At 52.6% G+C, this 20,972-nt stretch overlaps 1 protein-coding gene across 7 annotated transcripts; it reads right to left on the reverse strand.

Annotated features, from left to right (window-relative positions):
• Positions 1-6,280: 6,280 nt before the first annotated feature.
• Positions 6,281-20,638, reverse strand: SLC25A45 (solute carrier family 25 member 45). 7 transcript variants are annotated; one of them, XM_075939175.1, is made up of 9 exons: positions 20,623-20,638; positions 19,764-19,871; positions 15,635-15,702; positions 13,668-13,711; positions 12,919-12,990; positions 12,180-12,365; positions 11,611-11,688; positions 8,486-8,753; positions 6,281-8,170 (listed from the first exon to the last, which is right to left on the reverse strand). In XM_075939175.1, the coding sequence occupies exons 3-9, from the start codon at positions 15,669-15,671 to the stop codon at positions 7,902-7,904; spliced, it is 954 nt and encodes a 317-aa protein (XP_075795290.1). In that variant the 5' UTR covers positions 15,672-15,702; positions 19,764-19,871; positions 20,623-20,638; the 3' UTR covers positions 6,281-7,901. The 7 variants fall into 7 exon arrangements, with proteins under 7 accessions (XP_075795290.1, XP_075795288.1, XP_075795289.1 ...); XM_075939173.1 differs by lacking the exon at positions 20,623-20,638 and adding an exon at positions 19,570-19,677 and having other exon boundaries at positions 19,764-19,964; XM_075939174.1 differs by lacking the exon at positions 20,623-20,638 and having other exon boundaries at positions 19,764-19,964.
• Between the last annotated feature and the right edge of the window lie 334 nt (positions 20,639-20,972).

A 20,972-nucleotide genomic window follows, 5' to 3' on the forward strand; every position in this document is an offset into this window, starting at 1 on the left:
CAGGGTTGGGGAGGGTAGGTAGAACTGAGGTTCAAGCCTCAGGCCAGATTAACTCTTCTGGGGTTCCAGAGTAAGTGGAATTTGTGGGCCCCTCTACACTCTGAGGTGGGGCCAAAAATGAGGGTTCCAGTGTGCAGAACAGGGGATCCAGGGTGCCAGTGAGTGGGATAGGGATGGAGTGCAAAATCTGGGTGGAAAATAGGGTGCAGGAGCAAGCTGGGATGGGTGTCTGGCAAGGAGGGAAGGGGCAGGAGCAGGTTGCTGATGGGTGTCTGGCTCTGAGGCAGAGGCAGGGTGCTGGTGGTGTCTGGCCAGGGTGCTCGATGGGGTCTGGCCAGGGGGCAGGGTGCTGGTGGGGCCCTGAGCAGGGTGCTGGTGGGGCCTTGAGCAGGGGGCAGGTGGGGTCCTGGGCAGGGTACTCATGGGGGTCTGGGCAGGGTACTTGTGAGAGTCTGGGTAGGGGGGCAGATTACTTGTGGGGGTCTGGGCGAAGGGAGGGGACAGCTAGGCTGGTACCTGGGATTCCCACAGCTGCGAGCCAGGTCCAGGGTCTCAGGAAACACGTGCACTGCTTCCCCTCCCCAAACAGCTGGCGTGCTTCCTGAAAAGTCAGATCTGTTGTGTACCGGCGATTTCCTTCTGCCTGCTGCCTTCCTGTGCAGGGGGGGGAGGGAGGGAGTGGGAGTCCCGGGTATGCACCAGCTCCAACTGCTCAGGCAGTGCACAGGGAGTGAGGAGCAAGGCACGTGCATTTTCCTTTCAAAAAGCAGCGGTAGATTTAAGTTTTAAATACGACAGTGATTTGAATGCCCCGGAAATTTCATCAGAGATTCAGAGTTTTAAATATCAGGCGTTAGTGCTGTTGCCAAACATTTCATCTGCGACTAGTTTGGACTGTCTACAGTTAATTCATTAAAATAATCTGGCTGAATCTTATCCAAATTTGGAAATTGCCCTATGAATATTTCTCTGCTTGCCAGTGACTATGGCTTCTTGTGAAAGAAGTTTTAGTAAACTAAAATTAATTATTGCTATTTATGTAGTTTCCCTTTTTCCATGAAATAACTACTATGAATATATAAACATGAGGGGGCACAATTTTATATTCTTGCCTCAGATGCAAAATTAGCTAGTTATGGCCCTGCAATACTCACACCCGCCTTCTTACTCTCTGAAAGTTCCCCAGCACCCTGTGTTGCTAGGCTAGCTCCCCTGGTCTTCCCCAGACAAGGCACAGGGGGTAACCACTAAGGATGTTAAATTGCGGTTCATTTACTAGGCGAGTAGTTGGTGGAATTTCCTTCGACTACTTGGCTAGTCAATAGGCACTTCTTTATTCCTCCTTTGAAATGTAGACGAGTCCCCACTGGGACTCCTGCACACTTCAAAGGAGGAATGTGGAACTCTGCATGCAGCCTGGGGCCAGCGGGAAGTCCCACTGACTCCAGCCTGCATGAGGGCGTGCCTGCTTTGAAATGTACAAGAGTCTATAGCGGGGGGGGGGCTCTTGTGCATTTCAAAGCCACAGTGCCCTCATGGAGCCCGAGGTCAGCAGAGGACTCTGAGTCCCCTGCTGACCCAGGGCTCCATGCTACGCTGCATGCCGCGCAGAGCCCGGGGTCTGCACGGTATTTCAGTGGAACCCGGAATCAGCTGGGGACTTCCCAGCTAACCCCTGGTTCCACGCAGCATTTCCCCAGAAATTGGGGTCAGCTAGGGAGTCCCAAGCTGACCTCGGGCTCCATGGCACTGCCCCTTTGAAACGCCAAGGTGACGTTTTAAAGGGGTAGCACCACATAGCTGAGTCGGGGATCAGCTGTGTGTTGCTTCTGCTTTGAACACTGCCTTGGGGTTTCAAAGCAGCAACGCCGCACAACTGATCCCCAGCTCAGCTGTACGGCAATGCTGCTTTGAAGTACTTCTTCCTCCCCTCCACCTTTACTGCCTCTATCTGATAGAGGTAGCAAGGGGTGAGGAGAATTGACTAGTCGACTGACTATCTGATAAGCATTTGCTTCTTGGATAGTCAATTAGTCCTTAACATCCTTAGTAACTGCCCCTCTACAGAGCAATGCAGACGCTGAATCACTTCAGCTCTGGGAGGATGCAGTTCTAGGGCACAGCATCTAGGAAACCAACCCGCAAATGGGACCAAAACCCACTTAAATAAATCTGTCTTGTGCTGTGTAAAAGTTTTACACAGGGAAAGCTCATTAAGATGTTCACTCTTTTGATCAATGAAAGAGAGATATGCACACTGGTCATTCTCCCCAGGTAATGATTATTTACACTGGGCCTGATAGTAAACAAAAGTGTTTTTTAAGTGCAAACAGTAGGATTTAACTGGTTATGTTTTTTAAGTGAAAACAGACAGATCCAAGTTATTAAATTATAATGAAAGGAAACACTTGGGCTACATCTAGATTGCAAGCTTCTTTTGGAATAAGCTTTTCCGGAAGAAATCTTCCAGAAAAGCTTATTTCGAAAGAGAGCATCCACACAGCAAAAGCGCAACAAAAAAGCGATGTGCTATTTTGAAAGATAGTGTCCACATTGATTGGATGCTATCTTGCATTTAAGGCCATCCAGAACCAGTTTAGGGCATTAGGTCAGCACTTACTTCCAGGTGCTGTTGCATAAGGCTAGCTGAGATGTGTGCTTAAAGGGGCACCCCAGTCAGCCGTTTCTCAGCAACTGCTTCTTGCTTGCCTGCCTCTCCAAGGGACAGCAAAGTTTTTGCAGTGAGTGCTCTGGTTGCCCAGCTTTTGGACGCCACAGCATATTCCTTGCCATGGAGCTGGAGCTGCCTCTGGGCATGCAATGTTCCCACACTGACATAATGTAGTTTGTGCAGGCTGCCTTCCTGGCCCTGCAGGAGCCTGACACCAAGGTCATCATCGAGACCCTCCCCCTGTGTGCGAGTAAAGCCCTGGCAACCGCACCCCACAGTGGAGAGAAGGTTTGGGACGCTGGACATCAATTCGACTGGTGGGACCAGCTGGTCATGGAGCAGTGGGATGACCAGCAGTGGCTTCAAAACTTCTGCATGAGGAAGGCCACCTTCATGGAGCTGCGTGCCTGGCTTGTCCCTGCCCTGCAATGACAGGACACCCAAATGCAACCCGCCACCCCCCTGGAGAAGTGGGTTGCAATAGCCGTCTGGAAGTTCGTCACCCCCGACAGCTACCAGAAAAGCATATTTCGAAAGAGAGCATCCACACAGCAAAAGCGCAACAAAAAAGCGATGTGCTATTTTGAAAGATAGTGTCCACATTGATTGGATGCTATCTTGCATTTAAGGCTACCCAGAACCGGTCGGTAGGCAACCAGTTCGGCGTGAGAAAGTCCACCGTCGGGGCCTTCCTCATGGAGGTAAGGCACTCTTGGGCTGCAGTCCTTGCGGGCAGAGGGAATACTGGAAAGGGGGACTAAATGCAGAGCTGCAGCAGAATCTGGGTACTGGTCTGGCTCCGTCAGTCTGTTTTTTCACTTCTCATTTACTTCTCACTTCTCATTTACAAGTTTGATATGTACCATAGAGGTTTAAACAACGTCCTTAATGGATTACCAGCTACATTCCACATCCTAATGACATAAAAAAAACAAACATCCATACTTAAGAGCACTTAATACCCACTGCATCAGCTTCATTTAGCATGGACACTCTAATTGACAATATTTGTTTCCCTTTTGTTCCTTCTTCCCACCCCCCCATCCCCTCTTTCTCTGCAGGTTGGGGCAGGAAAGGGCTGGAAGTCAGGACTCCTGGGTTCTCTTCCTGGTTTGGCCATGTTAAGCATCAAATTTAATAGTAGTTAACCTCCTCCTGGAGGAGCTAATTAATGAGTCCACACCAGCCAGCAACTGGTTGCAAACAAGCAATTGACCATCATGCACAGAGAAACAAGATACAGCGTGATACTGTTTTGCACGGATGCATCTGTTCATGATGGGATAGTGATGGCTTCCCAGCAGTCCAGTGACTTTGCACATCACACAAACATGCCCAAGGCTGTGTTAACTACAGGAAAGATTTACAAGCTCAAACTGTCAGCCATCTGACCCTGGGTCTGATTACACTCACCAGCACTTTGCAGTGAACATCTTAGGGACTTGGACGTGTGCCAAGGAAGCCGGCCTGGGATTCTGCTCTCTCTCATCTCACACATATCCAAGGCCAGCAAAGCACGTTTCTTTGCACAGTGAAGTTTCAAATGTCCTCAGCAAATCTGTTATGTATTCACGGCCAGACTGGGGATTGCTTTAATAGAGCAGGCTTCAGTCTCACTCACCACAGCTCCAGTTCTGACCCCACTTCTAAGAGCAGCTTTTTCTGGGACTGACAGGGCCGGTGAAACCAGCTCCTGAAGAAGATCACCATGAATTCAGTTGTGCCAGGCAGTGCACAGACCCCACCCCTGACTCTGACTGCATCATGTTAGGTGCTGCACAGACCTGGACCAAGATGGCTCCCCTTCTTGCTGAGCGCTGCACAGACCCCCTGACAGGTCAGGACCGTGGTGTCCCAGCCAGTCCCTGCCCCAAAGACCTTCCAGTCTCAGTCGTCAAAAAGGAATAAGTATCCCCATTTGTTCAAATGTGGAGGTGGAGGCAGAGCGAGATTAACATTCCTGTGGCAGGCAGGGACTGAGAGTCAGAACTCGGGCATTCCCTCTGCTCCTAGAGCCAGGAATAGAAGCTGAATGGGCTAGAACAGGAGGTGCAGAGCTTCAGCACCCCTAGGTTGTGTTTCTAGTGCTGAGAGCACAGTGGGTTAAAGCAGGGGGCTGGGAGTCAGAATCCCTGAGTCCCATCCCGGTTCTAGGAGTGGAGTGAGATCTCATGGATAGAGATGGGAGCAGGAGCCATAACTCCTGGCTCTATTCCAGACTTGCTCTGAGAACCCTGGGCAAGTCTCTTGCCTGCTCTAGATGGGTTAGAGCAAAAAAGCAAAGAGCAGAAGTCAGGCCTCCTGGGAGGGCTGTGGGGTATGGTGGGCTAAAGCAGGGGAGGCAGGACTCCTGCGTTCAGTCCCTGACTCTGGGCATGTTGTCTAATGAGTTTAGCTCCCCTCCACTGGTCCCTGCTCTTTGCAGCCTATTCAGGGGTGATGGTGGAAGGGTCTCTGTGCCCATCAGACCAAGTCAACAGCAGAGTTTGCTGATTGATGAGAATAAAGTAGATTTTGTGTTGCCATGGAAATACTCCTTCCCCCACACTGTTCAGCCTATGGTCCCTCCACTTCCCCACATGCCCCCTGAACCTCACTCTCCTCCCACCCCCGAGGATAAAATCCAGAAGCCTGGTGCCCAGTCCCCAAATCCCCCCCTCTGATCCTAGATCTGGTGTAGGGCATCCTGGATTCTTTCTTGTGGCTCTGCCTGTCAGCAGCATGACCAACCCCTTCACTCAGCTCCTCACTTTTCCCATTTCCCTCTGCTTCACCTCCAGCTCCCAAGTTACTGCTGCTCCCAGGCAGTTACCCTCCCCAAGGTGCTAAGATGCACGGAAAGTGGGGAGACCCCACATCACTCAGGACACTGCCTACCCTGGGGGAACAGACTGTAGGAGGGGTGATCCTGCCAACCCAGGCAGCCAGTGCTCCCCCAGTGCTCTGGCACAACGCCAAGAGGGAGCAGGGGCTTAGCAGGGGGTTCTCTCCCCAGGCAGGGTATGTCTACACTACAGCACTAATTCGAACTAACTTAACTTGAATTAGTTAATTTGAACTAAGCTAATTCAAATTAGTGCATCTAGACCTAAAAACTAATTCAAATTAGCGTTTTGCTAATTCGAAATACCATGTCCACACTGAGTGGACCCTGAACCGAAGTTAAGGCTGCACGGAACCAGTGCCGGCAGGGCATCAGGTTAGGACTTAGAGTGTGGAGCTGCTGCCTCAGGCTAGCCAAGGGCTGTGCTTAAAGGGACCCGACCTCCACCCCGGACAGACAGTTCTCAGGGTTCCCCACTTGCTTGTCTAACTCAATGAGGGACAGCAAAGCAGTCCTGTCTTGGAGTGCCCTGAGTGCCCACACTTGGCACATCACAGCACTTGGCCATCAGCCCGGCTGCACTTGCCGTAGGCTGCCATCCTGAGGGGCCAATTGGGGGACTGTCAGGATCCAAAAGGCCCTGCAAGAGGGCTTCCACCCCGAGGAGCCCGCAAAGCCACCCCAGTCCTCCCCATCGGGGGCTCGTGCCCCATTCCTCCCTCACCTCCTTCCACTTACCCCTCCCTAGCCCCCCTTCCTGATATAAAAAATAAAGGACATGTGTGTTCAAAAATAGAAACTCTCTTTATTTAACAAAACTGGGAGGGGGGGAGATTAACCTCTGGGGAGACTGGGAAAAGGAGGTGGGAGAGGGGAAGAGAGAGGGTGAGTGAGGGGAGGTGGAAACCTGAGAGGAGGGAGCTGGAAGGGGGAAGCCTGGGGAAGAAGAAGGAGGGGAAGTATAAAACTATGATACGCCGAATCTTCAGTACTGTGTACAGATGTGGTCTCCTCACCTCAAAAAAGATACTTTGGCCTTGGAAAGGGTTCAGAAAAGGGCAACTATAATGATTAGGGGGTTGGAACAGGTCCCATATGAAGAGAGGCTAAAGAGACTGGGAGTTTTCAGCTTAGAAAAGAGGAGACTGAGAGGGGATATGATAGAGGTATATAAAATCATGAGTGGTGTGAAGAGGGTGAATAAAGAAAAGTTCTTCATTAGTTCCCATAATATAAGGACTAGAGGACACCAAATGAAATGAATGGACAGCAGGTTTAAAACTAATAAGCGAAAGTTCTTCTTCACACAGCACATAGTCAACCTGTGGAACTCCTTGCCACAGGAGGCTGTGAAGGCTAGAACTATAACAGAGATTAAAGAGAAGTTAGATAAATTCATGGAGGTTGGGTCCAGGGAGTGCTATTAGCCAGGGGGTAGGAACTGTGTCCCTGGCCTCTGTTTGTGGAAGACTGGAGATGGATGGCACGAGACAAATCACTTCGTCATTATCTTTGGTCCATCCCCTCCGGGGTACCTGGTGTTGGCCGCTGTCGGCAGACAGGCTACTGAGCTAGACGGACCTTTGGTCTGACCCAGTATGGCTGTTCTTATGTTCTAAGCTCAGGGTCGGGGGTCTCACTGGACCAACTTGATTTTCATGCAAACCTGCTCCTGGGTTTGCATGTGGCCTTTGATGGCCAGGCTGGCAGCTATCCTGCCCTAGATGGCCGCATTCCTGTGCCTAGTGCAGAGGTCGTGGACATTGGAGGCCTTCCCCCAAACCTCGATGAGATCCACGATCTCCGCACTAGACCAGGCGGGCACCCATCTCTTGCGGCCCCGGGCAGGCTCCTGGGAGCCGCCAGCCTGGTCCTGGGAAGAGGCGGAGGGCTGGGTGGCAGCAGGTGGCTGGCTCATGGCGTGCCAGGTGCAGGGTCTGCTGGCTGGGTGCTGGCAGGCTTGCAATTAGCACAAGCACTGTAGCCAGACTGTGCCCCTTTAAGGGTTCCGGGGCCGGGAGGGGGGCAGAAAAGTTTCCCTGGTTTGGCCCAGAGTGGCCACCAGGGCAACTTGGGAAGGGCTAGCCTCCCACTAGTTCGAATTAAGTGGCTACACAGCCCTTAATTCGAACTACTTAATTCAAACTAGGCGTTACTCCTCGCAGAATGAGGTTTTCCTAGTTCAAATTAAGCTCTCCGCTAGTTGGATTTAAATTCGAACTAGCGATTTGTATGTGTAGCCCCTATGAAAGTTAATTTGAACTAACGGCTATTAGTTCGAATTAACTTTGTAGTGTAGACATACTTGCAGTCAGTGCTGGCCCCAGTGCCGTGCTTGGCAGCTGTCTTGCAGGGGGCTCAGCAGGAGGCACTTCCCCTCAGCAGGAGGCGATGCAGGTGTGCGACTCAGCAGAGGAGTTTCAGGATGTTCTCATAGCTCAGGAAAGTCACCGCATTAACGGGGAAGGCACGGATACTGTTCAGGGACAGGCCCTTTAGAAAGACCTGGGGTCCCTCATGCCAAATGCTGGTGTGGATGCAATCCAAGACCCCGCGATAGGACACACCCTTCATGCCGTCCATCTGCAGCCGGGCCTTGATCACATCCATGGGCGTGGCTAAGGCCCAGGAGGCTGTGCCTGCGCAGCCGCCAGCCACGAGAACTGTTATCGGCCCTGGGAGCAAAAGGAAGGTAAGAGAGTTGGGGCTTGGCCGCAGGAGATGTGGGGCTCAGCAGGGGGTATTTCTCCTCAGTCAGTGCCATCCCCCAGTGCGTTGGTTGTGGTTAATTACAGCACGGATGTTCCACACCTGTTAGTTTCCACCCACAAAGTGGCTGCATTTCAGCACTGTATGAAAAGATCCTCCTTAATTGTTCAGGACCCACAAAAGCACCACCCACCTTCCACTACAGGAATCCCAGTTCCCTGCAGTCTCTTCCCCTTGCTTTGGGAGGGAGGGCAGCCCCCTACACTGTATTCTCGTCTCACCAGGTTCCCGCCCCTGCGCTGTCACAGCCTGGCATAGGCTGACGTAGGTGAGGAAGTAGACGGGCATGGTGGGTGTATCTCGCAGCACTAGGGCCCAGGTGCCCCGGAACAGGCCCAGCACCCCCTCCTTGCGGAATATGCTGACACCACAGTGCAGTGGGCCCCGGTAGTGGGCTCCAGGGCCCATCGCTGGACTCCTCAGCCAATAGGGGTGAGTCTGGTTCTGTAGCCGAACTTTGATCAGGTCAACAGGAGCCAGGACCACGGCCTGAGATATTGCAGGAGTGAAAGGGAGGGAAAAATGAGTCCCAATTAGTCCCTTCATGGAAAAAACTGACATGAAATGACGGCTGGGGCTGGGGGGAGAAACCCAGTGCCGTGACTCCCTGTCCCACTTGCATAGGCGGCGAGTTATATGGTCTCGTGGTGCCCATGCTCCAAGAATATTCAAAGCCGGGGGTCCGGCCCCAGAGTGTCCCTGACGGAATGAAAGCTGCACATGGCTCTCCCTTGCCCATTAGGCACACCCTAATGAAGGGGTGGACTGGCAGACGGACCGGCTGGAGGCTGCTGGAGGAGGAGGGGTGTGACAGGGCAAGCCCGTCCCCCCGCCCCAGCAAGAAGACACCGGCAGCCGCAGCGTCAAAAGCTGCGCAGCCCGGCGCGCCTCGGCACTGCTGCGCATGCTCCAGCGGCCCCGCAGGCACTTCAAAAGCCAGGGCCGCACAGTTGAGAAAGGGGGAGGAGCACGTCTCCATGAGGCCGGCGGAGGACACGGGAGGCTGGAGGGAGCCAGGACCCCGAACCCAAGAGCTGCCCCCTCGGTGCTGGGGCCCAGGGTCTTGCCGCTAGGGCAGAGCCATTCGCCCTCTCCCCACGGTCAGTGGTGGAGCTGGGGCCAGAGCCCCTGGCTGCGCTTCCCTGAGGTCGGTCTGCTCGGCCACATGTGGCAAGGTCTGGCCAGGAATCTAATTCCTCCTCTGCCATAAACCTTCCCGGGGCACCCAGGGCCTTGCTCTTCCCCAGCCTGGGTCCTCTGGGGCAGCCTGCACAAGCGAGCTGGAGAACACCCTGGGCCTCTCTTGTGACGGGTCTTAGTGGCCCCAGTAGCGGGGGCCAGTACCAGGGGAGGGAACAGCACCAGAGGAGAGACACAGGGCAGGTGCGTAGAGGGAGGTGTTAGGAGAGGGGATGAGGAGGGGTAGCTCACATGATCAGAGTGGGGTTACTGGAGTAGTGGGCACAGGGGGGAGAGAAGGGCTGGTGCAGGGGGCAGGTCTCAGGAAGGCTGAGGGCAGTGAGAAGGGCAGGAGTCAGGACAGCAGAGGAGGGTGAGGGGTTGGGGGCAGCAGGCATCAGGGGAGCTTATGGAGCAAGGGGAGGAGACAGGGCAGCAGAGGGAAAAGTTAGAGGTTTATAAGGGTATGTCTACACTGTCACCCTAGTTTGAACTAGGGCGGCTAATGTAGGCATTCGAACTTGCAAATGAAGCCCAGGATTTAAATATCCCGGGCTTCATTTGCATGTTCCCAGGCGCCGCCATTTTAAATGCCCATAGTTTGAACTACCTGCCCGCGGCTACATGCGGCCTGGACTAGGTAGTTCGAATTAAAGCTCCTAATTCGAACTACCATTAAACCTCCTTGCAGGGTGGCAGTGTAGACATACCCTAAGATATTTATTAATATCTTGGGTGCCGTAGTGGCACATCCAAACAAGCCCCATGAACTCAGTACTGGTGCACAACACAAAATTCTGCTCATGGGAGGAAACACTTCACCCAGCCTCTCTGCCCCCGAGTTAATGTCACACACATTGGGTTAATGCAATTGCAGGATGGTTGCATGAGGGGGGTTTTGTGGAGGCCTAACTAATCCCTATTGGTAGGAGGATGGTGGGAAAAGTCCTGAGAGAGGGGTCACATGACACCTTTTACTTCTGGTCATGTGTCCATCTTGCCTCCAGAGTGTTACCTCCAAAGGCCTGGCTAATGGGAGTCAGGGGGTGTGGCTAATAGGGATCGGGGCGAGGTTAACAGGGGTCAGGGGTGTGGCTAATGGGGGTTAAAGAGTACATTTTAAAAAATTCGTTGGGTGCACACCCTAATGAAATGTGCTGTGCACGCCCTATGCCCTTGCCTACTTGCCTGCGCACGCTGCCGGCTGCTGCTGCCTATGGCAACAAGAAACACCGGCAGCAGGCTGAGCACTCAGGAGGGGGAGGAGGAACACACGTGCTTGCCAGCCCTCCCCTCTCCCGGCACCCACCAGGAGGAGACGCCGAGGGGACTTCTGGCAGGAGACCTGATCATCTGCAGTGGACCTCACTCACCTGAGCAGCTGCTCAGAGTTTGATCTGTGATCTGCCCTCCCCCCCAGCCACCACTCCTGCCCCACGCTGGGCAAGGGACAGCCCCATCCCCCACCCCAGTGAGGCTATGGTGAGGAGCAGCAGCAAGGGAGGCCACACATGATGGCAGCCCCTGGTACCCACCATAGGCTCTGCCCCCGCCAGAGCCTGTGCCCCCAGCACCTCGACCCTGAGTCCTAGCCCTGAGCCCCCTCCTGCACTGTGAACCTCTCATCCCCAGCCCCCCCCCCCTCACCGAGATGGCTCGACCATGGAAGCCTCTTTCACACCTTCAGTGACCCCAAAGAGTATTTTCATCAAATATATGTTGGGATCATTGAAGCTTGCAAAGTTGCCATTGAACAGAGGTTTTCAACAGAAAGCTTTACATTCGCAGTAAAATTGGAGAAGCTTATAACTGAAGCAGCAAATGGCTGGAAACAGGACGTCCCAATAAGTGAAGCTTTCCATGGTGACATTAACACGGAGAAGCTATTTCATCATTTAGAAATATTGAGTGATATTTGCAGAACGAGAAATTGCCAGCTTAATTCGGTGAGCAAAGTGAAGCAATTTCTAAAACAAAACGAAGGCTTGAGTGACATGTTGTCAGAAGTTACAATTCTCCTGAAATTATTCTACACGATTCCAACTACAACCTGCACCGCTGAGCAATCATTCAGTTGCTTGCACCGACTGAAAAATTATTTGCGAACGACAATGGGCCAGGAACGTCTAAATCACTTGGCATTTCTGCACGTTCATAAGAACTCTACCTCTGAATTGGACATGGCAAGTCTCCTGGATGACTTCATTTCAAGAACCAAACAACGACAAAAAGTGTTTGCTGCCTCCTGAAGAACATTGCAAAAGAAGGGGCTATATTTGTTTTAATTTTAGAAAGTATTTGCTTTTGAGGGTTATTGATCAAAGAGTGCTTGGTTGTTTCTATATTCAAAAGAGTCTTAATAACGTTGATACTCTTAGTTAAATAATTTTTTCTTACGATAGTGATAGTGTGCAATAAAGGGAAACTGTTAAACGCTTACGGTTTCCAGTCCATTTTTACATTATTTAATTAAATATATATCAGCTTACAGGGTGGGGGGGAGGGGAACTAGACCCATTCTGGGCAACACCAAAAATTATACAAACCTGCCGCCCCTGCCCACTTGCTATAGTCTCCTTACACCCCACTGAGCTGGGCCAGAACTCAGGAGTCCTCCTGACTCCCAAACCCTCACTGCTCTAACCACTGGACCAGACTCCCTTCCCCTCCCCAAGCTAGAACCCAGGAGTTCCGCTCCCCTCGCCCTGCCTTTGCACGAGCTGCGTGGTCCCTCACCTGCATCAGGCCAGAGAAGCAGCCAGCAGTGAGGATGTGGGCGTAGCTGGGGGGGTTGGTGCTGCGGTCACGGTGGTGGGTGGCAGTCAGGTACAACAGGGCATTGCTGTAGGCCCCGAATATCACTGAGTTGGCTACAGCCACACTCAGCAGTGGGAAACTCATCCCCTTAAAGAAGCCTCGAACCTGCAAGGAAAAGGGCAGCATGGTGGGATCCATGGGCAGCAGGTAACATAGGCAAGGGAAGATATTGCTTTCCCAAAATTGCCTATATTATTCAGCTGCCCATGAGGGGTCTGGGCTGTGCCACATGGTAGCCCTGGTGGTTGGGGCTGTGCCATGAAGTAGCCCCAGCCCCGAGGTGGGGTTTGGCAGGATTTGGGAAGGGAAGGCTGTGAAGGGGCATGGTCTTAGAGAAGGGGTGTGGCTTTGGATGGAAGGGGCGGGGTTTTGGCTGCCTTCCCCAGCTGAATTTTCAACCAGCGCCCATGGTGGGATCAACCCCTGCGCTAGGGATATGGGGCCCGAGCTCGGAGTGAGCCATGGTGAGGGAGTGACTGGGGCACAGCCCCCCTGCTGATGCCTATGAACACACATGGCACGCCATCATACAGTACAGGGGGTGGGGCTGATCTCAGTTGGGTGGAGATGCGGCACCCAGCATAAGGCTGGCTTCGGCCACGGGGCAGGGGTCTCTTGGCGCTGTTGTTATACAAATAATAAACGTGCTTCCTCCAACCGTTTCGTTGCGGTACGTTCTCATCACGCAGTCCAGGATCCCCCGGTAGCCAGACTGTGTCTGCAGCCGCACCTGGAACCAGAGACAGGCTTTGCAGGGAGGTATTAACAGCAGCCGTTTATGCGAAAGCCAAAGTCCTCCTGAGAGGCACTTGGAGGTGGCATTTTCTAGACAATGGGGGGCGGGAGGCGGGGGAGCAGTGGCCTGGGACTTTGCACTCCCAGCTTCTGTTCACAGCTCTGGCAGAAGAGAAGTGTCTAGGAGAGTTAAAGCATGGGGTGCTGGGAGTCCGGACTCCTACGTTCTCGTTCTGCTTTTGCCAGGGACATGGGGCAAGTGCCTTTGTGCCCTTGTCTAATCGGACTATGGACTCGTGAGGGGGAGGGATTCTCTCTGGACATGGGTCAGTGCAGTGCCTGGCATGGGGGGTGGGGTGTTGTGCAGAGCCTCCCTTAAAGGGTGGAGGGCCCTGATCTCGTGGGGGGGGGGTCTGTAGTGCCCAGCCTAACAGGGCAGCCGGCTCTCAGGCAGGAAGAGTCTATGCAGACGAGGCCCCCAAGCTTGGTTAGGGCCACCATAATAAGAAATAATTGTGTTTAAAAAATTAGCTATTGCTTGCTCTTTGAGGCGTGGGGCACGGCTCTGAGCGAGGCCCTGCTGGGGAGCTGGCTATCTCCTCATCCTGGCTATTAGAGATAAGGGTGCCCTGTCCCTTCCCACTCCCACAGCAGCATCTGCTTCATATTCACCTTCACTGTGTCCACTGGGTGCCCCAAGGCCAGCCCCACAGCTCCTGCATCCAAAGGAAAACCAAGTCAGTTGGGAATTAGCCCCCACTGACCTCCCTGGAATGAGCACAGAAGCCAGGTGCTGCACGGACCCAGAGTTACAGCAGCAGGCCCATCAAATCCGACCCTCCCCCACACCCATACACACCCCGCTGTTTTCTTTGGGATCCCAACGCTGTCAGCAAATGTCACAATGTTGTAAATGCACACAGACCCCCAGGGGCAGGCAGTGTTTGGTTATTTTTAACTCACTTGTCAATGAGCGATTGGGAACTGTCAAATCTTTCTCGACAAGAAAACTGAACTTGAACTTCAATTCCACTCTTTTAAAAATGCCACTAAATAGGGGAAGGAGGCATCCAGAGAACCTGACTCCCAGCCTATCTTGGGCAAGTCACTTCTCTGCCTCAGTTTCCCCCTTTATAAGGGGAGAATAATATTTCCTTTTGTCTATTAATTTAGATCTGGATTCTCAAACTTCATCGCACTTCAACCCCCTTCTGACAACAAAAATTACTACATGACCCCGGGGGGTGGGGGCAGCCTGAGACTTCCTGAGCCCTGCTGGCCCAAGTTGTGGGGCCAGGCCAAACCCCAAGACCTATTGCCCCTGGCAGGAGTCCAAAGCTAAAGCCTAAGGGTTTTGGCCCCAGGCAGGGGGGCTGTAACCTGAGCCCTGGTCCCCAGGGTGAAGCCCTCAGGCTTTGGCTCTGGGTGGTGGGGCTCTGGCCTCACCCCTGGGCCCAGCAAATCTATCGCCAGCCCTGGCCACTAAGTTGGTGCTAAGCTGAGTGGCCTTGCAGCTTCCCATTGAGCCCCGCACAGGGACTCGGAAGCACCTCTCCCAGCCAGTCCCAGCACAGAGCTGCCATGGCCAGCAGGGAGGGGCCACTCTCCCCTGTTGGGGCAGTAGCCAGTGCAGCACGTCTGGCTCCTAGGTGGGGGAACTATGGGGCTCCACATGCCACGGAGCCTCATGCTCCCCCGCAAGGTGCCAAACCTGCTGGTCGCTTGGTGCCTCAGGACAGACAGGCACCAGGCAGCCTGCCTTAGCACCACTGACCAGGAGCACCTAGGTAAGCCCAAGTCCAAACCACTCACCCCACTCTAAGCCCCCCCCCCAACCTGGAGCCACTTCCTGAACCCCAAACCTCTCATCTCTGGCCCCACCCCAAAGCCACACACCCAGCCCAGAGCCTGTACTCCCTTCTGCACCCCAACCTCCAGCCCTGAGCCTCTCCCCAAACCTGGAGCCTCCTCTTGTAACCCAAACCCCATATCCCTGGGCCTACCCCAGAGACCTCACCCCCTCGGATACCCTAACTCCCTACTTCAACCCGCAGTCCCCTCCAGCATTCTGAATCCTTCAGCCCCAGCCTGGAGCCCCCTCCTGTCCCCCAAACCCCTCAGTCCCAGTGCCCTTGCACCCCAACACTCTGTCCCAGCCCTGAGCCCCTCATCTCTGGCCCTACCCAATAGCCTTCACCCCAACCCTCTGCTCCAGGTATGAGCTCCCCTCACACACTCAAACCCCTTGGCCCCACTCCCATCATATGAATTTTATGTGCACCAATATGAAGGAGATGTCGCACTCCACACAGGGGTGGAAAAAAGAGGGAACACTGCCTGTCGATCCCATTAAAGTGGGGTCACAACCCACTTTGGGGTCTGGACCCACAGTTTGAGAACCCCTGATTTAGATTATAAATTCTTTGGGGTACAAAACTGTCTCCCTATGTGTCTGCAGTGCCTGGCACAATGGGGACCCAAGTCTCAGTTGGTGGGGGTCTGTGAAGCATGTAACCCAGGGAGGGAGGGCCTGTCTCATCTGTGCAGCCCCTGATATGGCAGGGTCCTGACCCCCCAGCAGCAGAAGGGTGTCTGGATGGCACCTAGGAAGGTGGGAATTGGATCCTTCTTATTCTTACCTGAAATCCAGCCAGCCACAAACTCCGCCACGGACATGGTGAGTGTAACTCAAGGACTGCACAGGTATCTGGATGAGGGGAAAGCTTTGATCAAAGTTAATCCATTTAATTGCTAACTTGCCCTCCTGGGCATTTCAATCTTTAACCTGATCCTCCCCTGCCCTACGAATTGCCTTTTTCCTGACAGCCAGTGCCCACGGGCACATGGTGTAATGGAAAAGCAGGAGATTAAGCAGGGGTGTGATGGCCACACTGGCCAAGGGGAGGCTAATCAGGCCTGCTAGGCTGAGAAGGCCCCTCCCCCGAGGCATGCTCCAACTGCAGGGCTGGTATAAAGGCCAGAGGAGCAGCTCAGTTGGGGTGGACCCCTGAAGGGGAAGGGGTGCCTGCTGGACCACAGGAACAGCCAGAACTACAGCCCCAACCACTGCACCAATACCAGCCTCCACACCGACCATGGCTTGCAGCTATCCTAGCTGCCATCGCCCCACCAGCTGCCAACTCACCAGATGCTGCTGCTGCACCAGCCACTGGATCAGCTGTCACTGATTGGGTAGGAAGTAGCCCAGGGCAGGGAGCAGTAGGGGCCCCGGAGGGCTCTGTGCATTTTTGGGAAGGATTCCCTGCCAAGCCAGTGGTGGGAACCACCGATAGGGCCCTGGGCTGGGGCCCGGTGGAGAGGGAGGGTCTGGATCCCCCTATCCTGCCACACCATATTGAACTCTGATAGGGGGAGATTAGAGACTTGGCTGCTGGGCCATATGGGCGCGCCCAGGCCCCGTAACGGGGTGATAATACAGACCTAGGCTAACCAGGGAAACCCAACTGCTGCAGTATCTCACTGAGATTAAGGGCTGGATCCACTAGCTGAGCTGGCAGGCCCCCTCTCTCCACCCCTGTGCCTGTCATCTGCCAAAGGGGCCAGATGCCCCCAGGGCTCCCTCTCCAGCCCACACTCAGAGCTGGATTTTCCAAAGCCCTCAGGCCCCAGCACACGGAGCTTCTTCGAAAACCAGCCACTTAGATGCTGAATTGAATGCTCACTGTGCCATGTAGACAGACAGCGCTCTCCTCAGCGCCTCTGGCAGCCACCCCGGCTCAGAGAGGAGCAGAGCCTGCCTTCTGCTACATTGCAGTTGTAAGGGGCTCATGAGAGTTGGTAAGGGACTGAGGGCCGTGCTAAGCAAGTGCCAGGCAAGATTCTGCCAAGGCTTGTGCGGGTGCTTCCTGGGAGGCCCAGATCCTCCTAGCAACGGAGGCACCCAACTCAATGAGGTACAGTTGTCAGCAGGGCCAGGGGGGTTCTTGGCTTTTCTCTGAAGCCCCAGAGAGCCTGCTCGGACGTTTCTCTGGTGTAGCTGGCTGGAGGGGAGGGGGTTTGTTCAGTCCAACTGGTGACCTGATTTGGCAGCAGGCAGGAATTTTCCCTGTAGGTCAGCATGGCAGGGAGGAACCTTTCACCGTTGAGTCTACAGCATGAGGCACCTGCTGTGTTCACCAAGGTCTTACCCAATAAATTCCCCATGACACCAGGGTCCTGGTCCCCTCCTGCTCTATGCTTGGGGCTCACAGCTCCTTGGCTCTGAAGGCTGGGAATGCTAAAGTGATTGGGCTCCACCTATGACTGACTGGGTGAAGTGTAATGGTCTGTCATACCCACAAGTAGGGATGTTAGATTTCAATTATCAACTAATCAAGTAGTTGATGGAAATTCCATTGATCAATTAGCTAATTAAAGGAGGGGGGCTCTCGCTATCTTTCGCGTCTGCCTTTTAAATGCAGTAAAAGACCCTGTGGGGCTTGTCATGATTATGAGGGTTAGCCAGCAGCCTGGGGATTAAGGGGTTAACTACACCTAGCCAGGTGGAGTGACCAATAAGAATGTAGGTGGGACTTTTCAAACTGGGACAAAGGAATTTGGGGGTTTTTTTCCTTTCTCCTTTTGTCTCTCAGGAAGAGTTTTTTGCAGCTACAGAGAGGGACAAGCATGTCTCTCTCTCTCCAAGACACCATTCTTCAATTTCTGTAAGTAGGGTAAAGTTTAGGTAGTTTTGTTAGGTTTTATTGTTTTATGGATTGGGTATGGGATCTGAGATCTGGCACTGTTTAAAAGATGTTTTGGCTTTTTTTTGTAACTAAGTTCTAGGCCCATGGAGTTTTTCCATGAGTATATTTTCTTACCTCCCTATCTAGTCATTATGTTTGCAACACGAATTTTGTTGTAATAATAAAAGCTCTTTCTTTTTTTTTTTTATTAACCTAGCAGTGGTTAATTGTGTGCCTTGATTTTTATTTTAGGGGTAAGATTTTCCAAATGATCTTTCCCCTAATTTCTTTATCAACATTTGGGTGGTGGCAGCGGAAGTTTTATTCCCAAGATCTAGGGTTTTAAGATCTTGGGGAAAGTTTTATACCAAAGCCTGGTAGATAAGGCTTTGGGGTACACCTGCTGGCCCCCACTTCTGCATTTATCATGCCAGAGTGGGGAAGGAGCCATGACAGGGCTCTCTCTACATTTAAAAGGCAGAGATGCAGCAGTTGGACCCGGCGCGAGTGGGGACTGCTTGAGCCCTTCGTGCCTTTTCCGCCGCTGTGCCTCTGCCTCCTCTGTCCCCCTGCAGAGAGGAACCGGCTTTTAAGCTGGCTCCTGCTCCCCCTTGCTGCCTTGGAGACAGGCAGGTGTCCCCTGCTGCCCTCCATGAACCCTCTGCAGAGCAGGGACTTGAGGACAGAGCTCAGCTCAACATGGGAGACACAGAACTGCTGGCAGCTGCTGCTGTGCCTGATGGAACATACCTTAGGGCCGGTGAGCACCAATCCCTTGAAGGGACAGCGTGCTGTCTCCCCCACTCCTCTTTGGGTCTCTCTAAAGAGGAGAGTCAGCAACATTACAAGTGATGCTCTCTCTCCTTGCAGGGGGTATCTGAATAGAATAATTTTAAAGCAAAGGGACCAGACTTTGATCTAACTTTCCTCCATTAACTTCAGTGGAGTTGCTCGCAGTTTTACATCAAGGCAATGAAGCTCAAGGTCTGAGTCAGTTTGCCAGGTTGGACTTACTATACAAAAATCACTCTGATGCTTTACTGGGCCCAGGCATCATGGACCACATGTCTCCAGTGCCTTGCACTTGGCACAGGTTTAACTTGGCGACTGAGCAAAGCACAAGCAGGGTAAGTATAAAATGCTACTGGAAGAATAGGAGTTTATACTTTGCATGGGTGAAAGTGCCTGAACAAGCCCGTGGAGAGTCTGGTGTTGTCTATACAGCAGTATACCAAATTAGGGATGCCACAGAGGCACTTTAACATGGCTGTATAGCTTCTTGTGTCTAAAGTTAGATACATGAAAGCAAACCTTTTAGTAGCTAGCCTGGGACCAGATTGAATATCAGTTTGCCACTGTTAATCCAGAGCAGCTCTAAAGAAATTGTTCTGGATTCACGTTGCATAATTTACACTGATAAAGCCTATTTATCAGAATGTTTACATAATATTTGATAAACTATATACCCAACTTCAGATGTAACACAACAATTTTATTGAAGTCTGTTGATTTCTAGAGTAAAGCATGCCTATACATATATCATTTACATGAGACCTAAAAATCCCTTTACCTAGATCTATTTTCAATCTATCAAGCAAGGCCTTGGTAAACACATTAACCCCTAATTTCCATTGTCTTAGGGAAAAAAAAATCTTGGAGTTTAAACTATTTAAAATGGAGCAGTCAATTAATCACCATTAATTTCAAGGCATTAACTCTAAACAAATTACAACGTTTATAGAGTTAGTCAGTTTTAATTGTGCTGCTAAATAGAATACCAATTTAAAGTTAGCTTTCAGTTACAACAGAATAGAAAGCATACACTACTCACTTCATATTATTTTTATAGCAAATATTTGGAGTTTTAGAAGTAGTATTTTTCAGCTCACCTCACAGGAGTACTGTAGTGCAGCCGTTTTCAAACTTTTTTTTTTCTCATGATCCAGTTGAAGAAAATTGTTGATGTTCATGACCCAACATAATTTGTGGTCTCCAGGCTGAGGATGAGAGCTCTTGGGTGTAGGAGGGGGCTCCAGCTTTGGGGGGCGAGAGAGGGTCAGGGCTGGGGCAGGAGGGGACTTACCTTGAGTAGCTCCCAGTCAGCAGCGCAGCAGGAGTGCAAAAGCAGGCTTCCTGCCTGTTCTAGGGCACAGCATGGTCTGCAAAACCAGAAGCAGCCAGCAGCAGGTTCCTAGCCAATGGAAGTGTGTGGAGCTCTGCTCAGGGTAGGGGCAATGCACGGAGCCTTGTGTGCTCTTTCCTCACCTCCTTCTAGGAACCAGGCCTGCTGCGCAGTCTGCATTGCCAGGACAGGCAGGTAGCTGCCTTAGCACTTTCCCCCTTCCTTGAAGCCTCGCCCTCTCTATTCTCCTCCTGTCCTTCACTTGCTATCCCCAGCCCTTACTTACACACTCTGATAAACAGTTTATTTTTAAATTATGCAATATATAAAATTAAAATCACATGCTTATAGTTATGAAATAAATGGTCTGTTATTCATGCTATTTAAATCTAAAATGAAGCATTTATAATTATACATTTTGTGGGGACAGTTCTGCGGCTGGGGCCACGGGAAAGGGAACAGGGTGCGAAGGGGGCAGAGGACAGGGTTCTGCAGCCGGGGATAGGGTGCCAGTGGGGACAGATTTCTGTGACTGGAGACAGGAGAGTGGGGACAGCGTTTGGGAGCAGGGAGTGGGGTGCCAATGGAGGCAGAGAGTTCCCTGCATCTGCCTCCTCCCAGGATTTCCCCCCCTCTCCCCCCCCCGCAGAGGGAAACCAGCGCGCGCCTGCCCCGGGGCCGACACACTTCCCCCCCGGCGCAGGGAAGCCCTGCCCGTGCACGCACCTGCGCCTCCCCCGGGGCTGACACACACACACACACGCCTGCACGCCCCAGGGCGGCCTGCCTCCCGCGCGCACCTCCCCTGGGGCTGACTTACCCCTCCTGTGCGGTGCAGGGAGCAGATACTCCCTCCCTCAGTACACCCCGCGGAGCAGCTAGCGCACTTTCGCAATCGCCGGAAGTGGCGCTAAGCTGCGGGACTTCTGTCTATCCTCGGGAAGCCAACACTACCTCCATTTTCACTTGAGGTAGGTAGTGTGGCTTCTCGGGGGGTGGGAGGGAAATGGGGGCAGAGCGGACAGGACACCTCGCGATCGACCTGTTGGTGACCACGGCCTTAGACAAACACTTATTCTTATTTACAATATTACCAAGAAGTGAGAACAGGTATTTGCATGGTTTTATATCAGGTATTTTAAAGTATGGTTTGTGCTATATATGCTAAAT

Source organism: Pelodiscus sinensis, chromosome 11 (genome assembly GCF_049634645.1).
Source record: "Pelodiscus sinensis isolate JC-2024 chromosome 11, ASM4963464v1, whole genome shotgun sequence".
In the NCBI taxonomy this organism is placed as follows: domain Eukaryota; kingdom Metazoa; phylum Chordata; order Testudines; family Trionychidae; genus Pelodiscus; species Pelodiscus sinensis.

Bases quoted from the DNA above. Each gene is read 5' to 3' on its own strand.
- SLC25A45 (XM_075939175.1), bottom strand. From the start codon at position 15,671: ATGTCCGTGGCGGAGTTTGTGGCTGGCTGGATTTCAG. The intron at 12,991-13,667 runs GTGAATATGAAG...CTCTGGTTCCAG, and splicing joins ACCCAGTGGACACAGTGAAG to GTGCGGCTGCAGACACAGTC. The intron at 8,754-11,610 runs GTAGAGTTCTTA...GCAATATCTCAG, and splicing joins TTGCCATGTCCAATTCAGAG to GCCGTGGTCCTGGCTCCTGT.